We start from the raw sequence: 13,659 nt of genomic DNA on the forward strand, positions 1-13,659 counted from the left end.
CAAGGTGCCAGAGTCTACTCACCTTTGCTTTTGCACCACCAGCATAAAGTCAGCACAGTGAAAAAGAGCAAATAATGTTTTAATATTATTAGGAAAATAGTTGTGACTCCAGAGGCCCAAGGGCCATACTCTGAGGACTACATCACCATAATATTAAAGGATCACATCTCATACACATTCACAGAGGCTAATTCCACCAGGCCCCAGTCTCCTTAAAAAGCAGATTTTTAGAATTAAGACTAAAGGAATGATTTAAAAAATCAAATGAAACAAGTTAATGTCTTAGACATACCTTTGTGAGCTATTACATGCATAAAATCTGCATAGTATTTTTAGAATACGGCCAATCTTTAGAACATCCATAAAAAGCCAGAGTGTTTGCTTTCTACATTCCCAGTATGTCTCTGGATTGGGGCAGGTGGGGAGGAGGGAGGCTTGTCTGTAGACACTTTCTCCTCAGGAATCCTTCTGTGATTAATGTAGCCAAAGGTAGCTACTTGGCATCTGGTTTTTCCTTCTAAATTAATATGCATATGCAAATCCTGTAAGTTAGCCACTTGGCTGTTCTGTTAATAGCACACTGGTGTATAGTTACACATACTTTCGATAAGTCGAAGAAACCATCAGAATCAAGTAGTATTAAGCCTACAGGTTTTACTCACCTGTTGGCAGCATCGTCCTGTCTCCTTTGGATCCAGCCACTTCTCCACTAGAGTTTGAAGATTCTGAATTGTCTTCCTGACTAGCCAGATACTGTTTGGTTTGCTCACAAAGCAAAAAATTTTTCTTTTTATTTCCATTCTCTGGGCTTTTCAACCTGAAATTAGGATGGTTAGGATGTCCTCCGGTACTTCTTAAAGACTCATGCGGTGGAAGCTTGCTTTCATTTTTCTCAAAATTAAATGGCTCTGTCATTTTACAGCTAGATGCCTCCAAATTATTTCTTGACATCATATTAAGCGGCAATTTAACATTCACAGAAGTCTAAGGGAAGAAATGTATTAAAAGGCAACTTTTAATTCCCAAAGTAGAAGCACTGCAGGGCCAGGTGATTTCTCTTTATGTAACAGCTCTTTCTCATCAACGATTCCAAAGCAGATGTAACTGTAACCATGATATCAAAGCCTGTTCTACAGGCACAAGAAAAGAACGATTCTTTAAGTACAAACTCCCAAGTTTAACAGAATTCGACAATGGGCAAATCAAGAGACATCAAAAGAGTTATCTCTGGATTCGACACCATTCCTTACTTTAAAAAGCTTCTGGAAACAACATGAATAGAAAAGGACCATCAAGTTTTAAACGAAGTACTTCCGACCTAAAGCCTACAACTTAATGGTGAAATACAATAGAGGGTAGTGTTTAGATCAGGTCATCCCCTACCTGTCTAGCCTCTCAGAATCCCTCTATCCTCCCCTACTTGTTGCTCTGCTATGTCTTTGACTATGCTGAACCAGGTCCCCAGAATGCCCTCACTCTCTCATCAACCTGGTCAACCCTTTCCTTCCTAGTCATCCTTCACAATTTGCCTCAGCTGATTCCGGTTTGGTCTGTTTTTCCCAAGTCCTCTGTTTCATAATGTCCAGCTGGGCTTCCATAAATTGTAACTTGTATCTACTGCTTTTAAGGACTTATCTGTGTGTGCCCTTCACTGAAAATAAGGTACACATACTGTTGCAAAGCGCTTCTGAGAAACCTCTAATCAGACATTATGTGGGCTTGTTGTTTCCCTATTACTCCTTGAAAATACTAAGTGTTTGCACAGAGGAAGTAATATAAGTAGACAAACAACTCTTATTTTTAAGTAGTGACCTATCGCTTTGTCTTTAGCCTGAAGACAAAACTTCTGCCTATCTTCCCCAAACTGCTCAGGAAAAAAAAAGGCAACAGATAGCTGAAACTGGTATGAGTAATAGCTAAATATTATTTGACCTTATTTTAAATAGAAGATAAAGAGCAGAAAAATCCTCCCTCGTGGTGTCCTAAAACTTCTATCTCTGCTCTAAATCAGGCCCAGCCTAATTCAATGACAGTACAGAAAAGATAATGAAATTTACAAAAAGAAAGAAAAAAGAAATACACAAGCAGACTTACAGGTGGGAAGATCCCTAATAGAAGGCGGGCAGATGGGCAGCTGTGGGGGGAGATACTGTAGCTGTCAGGGAAAGCATACCTGTAGCAGATATGTTCAGGTATACCTAAACTGAAGGATCAGATTGAGAACTACTATGAAGGATGCAGTAAGACAGAAATACTGTGAAATTACAAAAGGAAAATAACTTCCAGGGGATGCTGGGTGGCGATGTGAATATTGAGTAACGCTAGACTCTGTACAAGAAATATAAAGAACATGCATTTAAATTATTAGGACAGGCTTCCCTGGTGGCACAGTGGTTGAGAATCCGACTGCCAATGCAGGGGACACGGGTTTGATCCCTGGTCTGGAAGGATCCCACATGCCGTGGAGCAACTAAGCCCGTGTGCCACATCTACTGAGCCTGTGCTCTAGAGCCCACGTGCCCCAACTGCTGAACCCCGCACGCCTAGAGCCTGTGCTCTGCAACAAGAGAGGCCACTGCAGTGAGAGACCCATGCACCGCAATGAAGAGTGGCCCCCGCGCTTCCCTGGTGGCGCAGTGGTTGAGAGTCCACCTGCCGATGCAGGGGACACGGGTTCGTGCCCCGGTCCAGGAGGATCCTACATGCTGTGGAGTGGCTGGGCCGGTGAGCCATGGCCGCTGGGCCTGCGCGTCCAGAGCCTGTGCTCATCGCAACTAGGGAAAGGCCACGTGCAGCAACGAGGACCCAACGCAGCCATAAATAAATACATACATAAAATTTAAAAAAAAGTATTAGGGCAACTACCACAAGGACAAAAACAAAGCATAACTTTAAAATCACAATCCAACAGGGAAAAAAAAATTCAAGTATGGTAAACAGAAAATATCAAATAAGATGACAGACCCCAGCCCAAGTAATCTAAATATCAATGATTCAGTCTCAAAATAGAAAAAGAGAGATGGACCCAGGGAGGAAAATATCCAGATACGTACTGTGCACAAAAGGCACACATTAAACAAAATACATGGTAAGCTTGAAAATAAAAGGACTAAAATATGTGCTATGCAAATAACCAAAATAAAGTTGGGCTGCTAATATTAATAGCATTAACAGCAGATAAAATAGAACTCAAGGTAGAAAATATTGGGATAAAGAGAGATATTTTACATTGGTAAAAGAAACCCTCCCAGGAGAGAGAGGGGCCAGAAATCTCTGACTCACAATGACATCGCCTTGAGATGTATAAAGTAAAAACTGATTAGAAGAGAAATGCAGTCACAATGAGGACACACCTGCTTTAGACACATAATAGTCAACAGATAGAAAACAAGCAGTGATATATATTTTACTAACACAATAAACCTGATCTAACAGGGACTAATACAACCAAGAACATTCATTTTTCCAACGCTGAGACATAATGGACTACGAAGTCCACTTCAACTAACTCCAAAAGAAACTAGTTCCAAATGGGCCATGTTCACTCATCACACTACACAAACCTCCATCTCAGATTTTGCTTCCCAGAGAATCAGTGTGCAACACCCACACTGGAGGATGAGGAGTTTGGGTTTTATTTATTTTTTTATTTCTGGGGATCTTAGTTCCCCGACCAGGGATCAAACCCGTGCCCCTTGCATTGGGAGCTCTGAGCCTTAACCACTGGACCACCAGGGAAGTCCCTGTTTTATTAAAGTGGTAAAATACCATAAACGAAATGATAGCAAACATGATTAAATGAACAATTAAAAACTTACAAAAAACAGCAAAGAGGTCGGAAAAATAAGTACTAACACAAAGATGAGAAATTTGATACCTTTTAAAAAGTGGGATAAATAGGAAAAACATCCAGACACTGTAGCAGACACTGTGGGTAACCGACCCAAACATCACCTTCTACTTCTGATTTGCCAGCTTGAGTTAAATACTGGCCATAATCAGAGTTCTGAGTGGAGCTTCTCAGAAAGCTCTCTCCTTTCCTGATGGACAGGGACAGATTCGGCTAGCAGGGTCTTTCACTTCTTTCTTCCTGCAACACGGACCTGAGGCCTGAAAATATATCACCCACAATGCAATGAGAAAGCAATAAGCATGAGAAAGCAGCACACCCTCAGGACAGTGGAGAGGAGAAGGCAGAGTCTGGTGTCCCTGGCAGAAGCCCTGACTCCAGCCCTGATCTGCCTAGGCACAGCCTTGCTGTGGCATCAGAAAAATACACCTTTGGATTTTCTGCTATTTGAAGCCCAATGGACACAGATACCAATAAAAAAAAAACGAGCAAAAGGCATGAAAGGATACATAGAGGATGAAGATTCATTGATGAACATAAGGGGGAAAACATTCAACCTCATTTGTGACAAAAAAATTCAAATTGAAATAACTATATATTATTTTCTATACAGCATAGGTGCAAGTAAAACACTCATTACTGAAGGGAATATAAATTAATATGTTCTGCCTGAGAAATAAGTTGGAGATTTATATATGTACATGTGTATTATACATAATATAGTTATATAATATATATGTGCATATTATACATATATAACATATAATATATATTCTTAAAAATATCCATAGCCACTCACCTGACAAGTCTATTCTAGAAATCATCCCACTGAAATAATCTTAAATATCAAAAAATACGGCATGTATAAATATCCATTTAAAATAGAAAAAAAAGGAAAAAAGTTAACAGTGATGCTTCTACTACACAGAATATTACACTACCATTCAAAATCACAGCTTTCAAAAACATTGTAAAATGTCTATTAGAATGGCAAATGAAAAATCAGAAAAACACTGTATATTCAGTATAATAACTGCAAAATAAAAAAGAACAAAACTCCATGTAAAAAGAGATGAGTGAGATACATTAAATTTTAAATAACAGTGTTCTGGGGTAGGTAAGTTGAGGAAATCTTTTTCTTTTTCAATCTTTTTCATTTTCCAAGTTATATTTTAGGATTATTTACTTTTATATAAAAAAGCATGTTAAAGATTAAAATATCATTGCATGTTCAAACTTTTTTTTCGTAAACTGTGGTTAATTTTAAACCAAATAAAAGATCACAGTAATATTTAAACCACAAAACCAGGGTACAGACACTGTTTCAAGACACCATTGGGACCCTCAGTACACAGCCTTTAACTTCTGAAATAGCTTTTCTAACTTTGTCCTTATTAATAAGGCTGACAGTCAATCCTTAACTCCTCACTACCCTGTAGAGTTACCTATAGACAATTATTTTAAGTTGCTTGAGTGCAGGAACCATGTCTTACTAAAACAACTTACAAAAAACCCTCTGATTTCCCACAGTGCCTACCACCGCGTCTGGTACAATGCAGCATTCAAAAGATACTCATATGGGCTTCCCTGGTGGCGCAGTAGTTGACAGTCCATCTGCCCATGCAGGGGACACGAGTTCGTGCCCCGGTCCGGGAAGATCCCACATGCTGCGGAGCTGCTGGGCCCGTGAGCCATGGCCGCTGAGCCTGCGCGTCCGGAGCCTGTGCTCCGCAACGGGAGAGGCCACAACAGTGAGAGGCCCGCTTACCACACACACACAAAAAAAAGATACTCGTATGATAAAACTATCTAAAATGCACTATTGCACTGTTTTCCTGACAACCTAGACAGGGAAAGTTAAATTCACTGTCTGAAATTTCATCTAGCAATCTTAAAGGGAGAATTACACCATGCTATGAGGTTTACTGAAATTTAATAGCAATACTTCATGTCTTACCTCAACTCTTCCAAAGTCCAAAAATTAATAAAGTTATTTGACTTTAGGAAGGATAACAATCAGTTTTAGACCCAATGTAAAGTGTAAGCAGCAAACAAAAAGGATTTAAGCTTAAAAGAAGCTCCACCTATGGTGGAATATTTAGGTTAGAATTTAGGTTATCTCACTTGCCTCACCCAATTTAGGAATTTTCATTACAACACCCAGGGCAAATAGACATCTAGCCCTGTCCTGTAACTAGAAGCTTCTAACTTCCTTTCATTTTGGACGGCCAATTGTACTGCATGCTTCTTTATAAAATGGTTCTCTTCCCAAGTGACTCCTGCTGCTGCCCCGTGACCCCAACCGTTCAAAGATCTGAAATGGCCACCATGTCCACTTTCCTCCAGGTCCTTAATCTTCTAGACTTCTCACAATTCAGCACTTTCTCTAGTTCATCCGAAACCCTCATACAGAAAGGACTCTCCTAACAACACAGGATTCTAGATGTGGGCCGACAAAGGGTCAACAGGAGAATCACACTATCCCTGACTCTGAAAGTTACTTCTTTCTATGCACTAGCTTTTGGAGGGAAGCCTGGACTACTGGGAGTACCCATAAAACTTGCACTCATCTAAAATCTTTTGGAATTTAATTTTTTTTAAATGTGTAATTATCATACCATGCAATTGTCTTTTTTCTTTTAATTTACAGTTCTGTGAATTTTAACACATATATAGATTTATGTAACCACCACAACTGGGATACAAAATACACTTTTAAAGTTGAATTTGAACATTAAAAAAAACTAAGAATGTGCGTTTATCCTTACTTGGCTTCATCGTGTGTCAATCACTGGGGCATATTTGAATCTGGAGAGGACAGGCCTTATACCATAGTTCTATGTTTCCCAATCTTGGGTTGCAAACTTCTGGAATATACAGATACAGAGGTGTGATAGATATTGCTTTGGGGGTCATACCTTGAGGACAGGCTTACCTCACACAGTTTTAAAATAAGCAGTTCCCCCATATACAATCCACTATTTTTTACACGCTACTAGTGATGAATAAAATATATTTATGATAATCCTCAAATCTACAGTAATTAGTTTTGTTTCCTTAACCAACACTAGAGATTAATTAGAAGGGTTCCCAAATTTCTTTAAGGAATCACTGATGTAATAAAAGAGCAGTGGAATGAAAGTAACTAACTTCTGCAGTTCTACAGGCAAAAATAAGGCCTTGGTTTTGTGTTGTCCTTTTGTTCTGTACTTCATGAATTGATCTCAGTAAGACTTGATGCTCCCCAAGGGGCAAAACCTTTCTTTTACTCCCTTGAAATCCAGCTACCCTTCCCCTAGGAAGCCCAGAGCATCCCAGGATACACTGTAAACAGTGACATAAGGCCCCTCCTGTCTTTCCAAGAGACCACAACCTAGAGGCTAGAGTAAACCCACAGTGAGTTAATTCCTTTAATACCAAAAGTGCATGCAGCAGATACTTAACTAATACTTTTTCTTCTGTTTGCTTTTGTCCTCCTGGTAACCCCCTGCATTCAGAGAGAATGGCTATTCAAAGGAAACAGTCAGTTTTAAAGCTATGAAACTCAATGGTTCCACAGAACACGAGCTTTAAAGTCGGTCAGACCCAAGTCTGAGCAGTCTCATCTTCCTCATTTAGCTATGCTACCTCAGGCAAATCACTTCATCTTTCTAGGATTCAGTGGCTGTTAAGTGTGGCCAGAAGTAGTAACTTCCTCACAACACCTAATCATGAGGATTCAATGTGACACTGCATGTAAACTACCCAGCACAGTGGCAGGACCTTACTAAATCCTTAAAATGCAGCCGTTATTTTTACTTTACTTCTATACCACTCCCACACACAAAGAATTTCTTCCACTCAGGTGGAATTAGTTTGCACACTGAAAACGAAACTAATTTGAGGATTAAAGTATTACTATTTCTTTATTCCTACAGACAAGGAAGGGAGACCTGAGAAGGTTTAGCAACTCGCCAAAACCACGAGGACCAGCGCCATTACACAGCTAAGATGAAAACTCACGTCACATTCCTAGGCCGTGCAATTGCACATTCAATAACCGGACGGCTCAATAAGGGAACCAGAGGCCAACAGAGCAAGCATATTTATAGCAGGGGCTGAGTGCCAAAAAAAGCGACTAGTACACAGCAGACATGCTATAAATACGTGTTAAATGAACCAGTGTTGCCTCACCTATATGTAAGCGAACGCTGCGATGTATCTTCCTTTCTACAGTAGATAAGTAGGGGGAAGAAGTCTAAAAAGTATTGTCTGCACTGTAGCTTTGAGTTAAATGAAGACATTGAATCCACGAACCAAATTGTTTTAGAGTGAAGGGGAAAGAGGTCCTCCAATGGGATGCAAGCGGATGTTCACACTTTGGAGAGTCATGCCTGGAAGTATTAACTATTTTCCAAATCTGCTGCAAGGCCCGCATTTGCCCAAAGCTCAACTCCCACGTCTCTCGCCCCTCCTCCCAATGCGCCCCTCCTCCCAAAACCTCCCACCCCAGACCTGCCTTCCCAGCCAAAGCTCCTAGGGCTTCTCTCAACCTTCCGTACTCATACCCGCTCAACGTACGACCTAAACGTTCAGCGCCCAACATCCGGCCCCAACGACTGAAGCTCCGTAACCCTCACGCAGTCCCTTTCGCTTCCCCATGCGCCTGGGAATCCTGACCTGGAAAGAGGCAAAAGGGCCGCTGACCCCGACTAGCCTCTGAAACCTGGCGGTGGTGGCACCTGCCCGTGTCCCGGAGCCCCGGCCGCCGGAGGCGCTCCCCGCGCTTACCTCGCTCCTGACGCCCAGGCCGCTCTCCCGCGGCAACGCGCGCCTGCGCAGTCCGCATCCACGTGCTGCCGCTGCGGCGACGTGAGCTCTCTGCGCGTTGGGAGCTGCGCCCTGGGCCTGGCGGCGCCATTTTTGTGCTCTAACGTTGGTACAAAAGCTGCAGGGTCAGAGGGAGGTCCACTGCGGAAACTTAAGATAGTCGTTTTTGCTTTTTCTAGAAAGGAGTCCCTGGAAACTCCAAGGGCAAAAATGCAGACCTTGTCTCCGCAAGGGTCACTTGAGTTATATTAATCACTTAAAGTCTTAAGAAGTTTTCTCAAATCAATCCACTGCTTCTGCCTGCACGTGGAAACCAGGTACACGTGATCACAGTTTGCCCTGAGAGCACGTGATTATAGGTTGATGTTGCTCAAAGAAAAAATATTTTTAGCTATTTTTTGAACTATGACCTTTAAAAAAATTCAGAAGAAAAAGGGTACCCTTATGTAATCATCACCCAGTTCAATATTATCAATTTACGGTCAATCTTGTCTGCATCTGTACCCCACATACTCTCCATCCATTGTTTTGAGGCAAATTCCGACTTGTATATTGTTTTCTTTTTAATAGATTTTATTTTTAGAACAGTTTTAGAAATACAAATAGACTGAGAAGACAGTATGGAGAATTCCCACATAAACCACACCCAGTTTTCCTTATTAGTAACATTATATTAGTAGGATATGTTTGTTACAATTAAGGAACCAATATTGATACATTATTACTAAAGTCCATATTTTATTTAGATTTTCGTAGTGTTTACTTATTGTCCTTCTTCTGAGCCAGGATCCCATTCAGGATAACACACTTATTTAGTTGTCATGTCTCCTTAGGCTCTTGGCTGTGGCAGTTTTTCAGACTATCCGTGTTTTGATGGCCTTCCCAGCTTCCAGGAGTAATGGTGAGGCATTTTTGTACGATGCCCCATTGATGGAATTGGTCTGATATTTTTCTCATGTTAAGAGAGTAGTTATGGGTTATTAGCAGGAAGACTACAGAGGTAAAGTGTCATTCCTATAGCATCATATGAAGGGTACATTCTATGAGCATGATTTATGACAGTTGATATTTTCCATGATCACCTGGCTAGTACTTGTCAGGTTTCCCTACTATAAAGTTACTTTTTTCCCCTCCCTTTACATACTATACACTTTGGAAGAAGTCATTATGTGCAGTCTACACCTAAAGAAAGAGGGTTATGCTTCACTTCCTTAAGGGCAGAGTACTTACAGAAATTATTTAGAATTTTTTAAATATAAATTTATTTATTTTTAGCTGCATTGGGTCTGCGTTGCTGTGTGAGGGCTATCTCTAGTTGCGGTGAGCAGGGGCTACTCTTCGTTGTGGTGTGTGGGCTTCTCATTGTGGTGGCTTCTCTTGTTGCGGAGCACAGGCTCTAGACATGCAGGCTTCAGTAGTTGTGACACATGGGCTCAGTAGTTGTGGCTAGCGGGCTCTAGAGCGCAGGCTCAGTAGGTGGGCTGCATGGGCTTAGTTGTTCTGCGGCACGTGGGACGTTCCCAGAGCAGGGCTCGAACCCGTGTCCCCTGCATTGGCAGGCGGATTCTTAACCACTGTGCCACCAGGGAAGTCCCTATTTAAAATTCTTTTGCATGGGAGATTTGTCTCGCCTCTTCTATTTATTAGTATATTCAATCATCTCTATCAGTAGGAACTCATAGATATTTATTTTATACTTTGGGTTATAATCCAATACTACTTTATTTCCTTGCTCAAATTCCAACTAGGGCCATTGGAAGCTCCTTCAGTCCTTTTTTTATAAATTTATTTATTTTATTTATTTATTTTTGGCTGCATTGGGTCTTTGTGCTGCGCATGGGCTTTCTCTAGTTGCGGCGAGTGGGGGATACTCTTTGTTGTGGTGCGTGGGCTTCTCATTGCAGTGGCTTCTCTTGTTGCGGAGCACGGGCTCTAGGCACTCGGGCTTCAGTAGTTGTGGTACGCAGGCTCAGTAGTTGTGGCTCGTGGGCTCTAGAGAGCAGGCTCAGGAGTTGTGGCCCATGGGCTTAGTTGCTCCGTGGCATGTGGGATCTTCCTAGACCAGGGATCGAACCTGTGTCCGCTGCATTGGCAGGTGGATTCTTAACCACTGCGCCACCAGGGAAGTCCCTTCAGTTCTTTTTTGTTCTCCTTTGACATACTCCCATCAATGTGGGGTTGTTTTTATTTTTTTGAGCACGTTCTTACTTTCTGGGACATTGTATCTTTACATCCATATATATTTAAGAATGTATTTTTAAAAGATTATGACTGTTAAAAAAATCACCAAAATTTATCCCACCTTTAAAAATAGTTTCCTAATGTCATCAAATTAGTATTGAAAATTTCCAGATAGTCTCAAATGATTTTTAACAGTTGGTATGGTCAAATCAGATCCTACATTTGCATTCAGTGATGTATTTTAAAAAGAGATTTCTTGCAGCTTATGTATTGAAGTAACTGCAGTTTTTCTCACAATTTTGTTGATTACATCCTCTCTAGCAAGAATACTTCACAGGTGGTGTGTTCCTCTATTGCTCCACATCAGAAGACACTTAATATCTAGTCCTTTCTCTTTGGGGGATATTAAAATTAACTTAGCAGGTTCTAATGTTGTCAGACCTATCCATGCACTGTAAAGTTTCCAGTCAGCTTTTCATCTAATGATTCTGGATTCACTGATGATCATTACCTGGATACATTATTTCACTAGGGTTTCCAAAATGGTGATAGTCTGTCTTTTCCTCTGCATTTATTACCTGAAATTCTATAAAGAACTTTCTCACATCAACTACTTGACTGAGATTCAGTTTGTAACAGAAAAGGTAGGATGCTTTATTCTTTTATCAGTTTTCAGAATGTGATGATTCCTTGGCATCCTCCAAAGGTGACCAATGACATTTTAAAAAATCAACGCTCATTGATTTTTAACCTGGTAGATGTATCTCTATTGCTGTTATTTTTGAATGCTAAAATTGTCCTATCTTTGACCAGTGGGAACACCTTTGAATTGCCTCCTGAATCTTTTTGACACAACTCCTATGATCTTTGCTTTCTTCTTTGCTTTCTGATACAACCAAAATGTCCTAGGCTTTCTTGTACATTTCTTGCCCCAGATGTAGATTTAGCCCTTGAGCTTCAAGGATCCCAGGTGACTTTTAGAGGTAAATTATATTTAGAGATGATAGGAGAATAGGGGTGTGCATTGGGTTGATCATTGTTCTAGGCCTTTCCAGTGGACAGCCTTTTTTGTAAATGGAAATGAAATGTGCCATGAGTTCATAGTGATATTTCTAAATTCAAATTTAGGATTGTAGTATTTTTACTTAATTTCTTTGATTTTTATATGTGTATTTCCTTTCTCCAATACTGAAAATCTTGGTTCCCAAGGATTACATATACGCTTTATACTAATATATTTCAGAAATAACAGTATGAATGTTATTACTGACAATATGCACACTGAAAAAGCTTAAAGTTTCTTTTTTAATTTTCCCCCTTGGAATAACATCTCAGTAGGAATATTTGGTCAATTTATTGTTTAAAAGTCAAATCATTTCTTGGGACTTCCCTGGTGGCTCAGTGGTTAAGAATCCCTCTGCCAATGCAGGGGACACAGGTTCGAGCCCTGCTCCAGGAAGATCCCACATAGCCTGTGTGCTGCAACCACTGGGCCTGTGCTCTAGAGCCTGCAAGCCACAACTACTGAGTCCACGGGTCACAACTACTGAAGCCTGCACGCCTAGAGACTGTTCTTCACAACAAGAGAAGCCACCGTAATGAGAAGTCCACGCGTGGCAAGGAAGAGTAGCCCCCGCTCTCAGCAACTAAAGAAAGCCCGCGCACAGCAGCGAAGACCCAACCAGCCAACAACAACAAAAAAAGCCAAATAATTTCTTTACTGTCACACTTTCACTGCATAATGTGCTTTAATCAGTATCTTCATTTAAGGAGGGAGGTGCCATTTCCTGTTGAAAGGAAAGAGGAACAGAGTTACAAAATGTTGAATTTTTTAAAGTGGGGTTTGTTTTTTGGTTTTGTTTTTTAGGTTTTTGTTTTTGTTTTGCCAGCAGTTAGTATCAAAGAAGTTTAACCGAAAAAGAAGTTTTTCTTTATAAACTCTTGAATTGACTTGTCAGAATCAACTATATTCACGCAGGAGTTGTATGTAAGATATCTTAAAGAACAGCACTTAACTGGACAGAGTAGGTTTGCAAACCCTCCAGACTGAAACTGCTCTCACCTTACTTCTCAGGACGCGATTAGGCAACTATATTGAATACACATCCTCCACCCACCCCGGCCCCCAGTACACTTTTTAAAGTTTTTTGCTAATTATTGAGCTGCTCCAGCATGTCAACCCCGACGCTGCGTGCGGGGATGAGGACACTTCCAGCGCTCAAGGCTCACAGTGCAGTACAGGCGACGAACGCACCAACAGTTTATTATTAAACAATGGCAGTAGGGGCCGCGTGGTGGACTCGAACGCGGTGTTCTGGAAACCCCCAGAACCTCTCCCAGAGATGAACTGTCTGACGGGCAGGTAGGCTGCTCTTGCTGACGCCGCCCACGTCAGGTGCAAGACACGCATCAAAGCTTGCAAGTCACAATTTTGAATTCTCATTTTTATAACTTTATGTCCCTGACTATAATGAGTAAGGGCCAAAGGGTTCAGAGGGAACATCTCCAAGGAGCACGCTCTACAGGAAGCAATAACCTGCTTGGGCCGGGGAGGGGCGTGAGAGATAGGACGGAACTAGAGGCGGGGGAACCGGTTCGCCGGGTCGACCGGGGATGCGGGGTGGTGGGGGGGTGCCCAGCAAGTCTAACTGGTGCCTGGCGCTCCCGGGGTAGGAGACAGCGCTGCGCCGGCCCCGCCCACTGCAGACAGGTTACCCAGGCACCAAGGGGCGTCGCGTCACGCCGCCCGCGCCGTGCTGATTGGCTCCTCCAGGGAGCCCCGCCCCCTCAGCTGTAGTGGGGCCGGCTTCAGCGTCGCC

The 13,659-nt window shown here is 41.7% G+C and overlaps 1 protein-coding gene across 1 annotated transcript in view; it reads right to left on the minus strand.

The window, feature by feature from the left end:
* TDRD1 (tudor domain containing 1) overlaps positions 1-972 on the minus strand; it is a 35,315-nt gene extending 34,343 nt beyond the window's left edge. Inside the window, exon 1 of the mRNA XM_060033557.1 lies at positions 663-972. Coding sequence (XP_059889540.1) covers positions 663-954 — 292 coding nt within the window. The 5' untranslated portion in view covers positions 955-972. The remainder of the gene's footprint in view (positions 1-662) is intronic.
* Positions 973-13,659: the final 12,687 nt, after the last annotated feature.

The sequence above is a fragment of the Delphinus delphis genome, chromosome 16 (genome assembly GCF_949987515.2).
Source record: "Delphinus delphis chromosome 16, mDelDel1.2, whole genome shotgun sequence".
Taxonomy (NCBI): domain Eukaryota; kingdom Metazoa; phylum Chordata; class Mammalia; order Artiodactyla; family Delphinidae; genus Delphinus; species Delphinus delphis.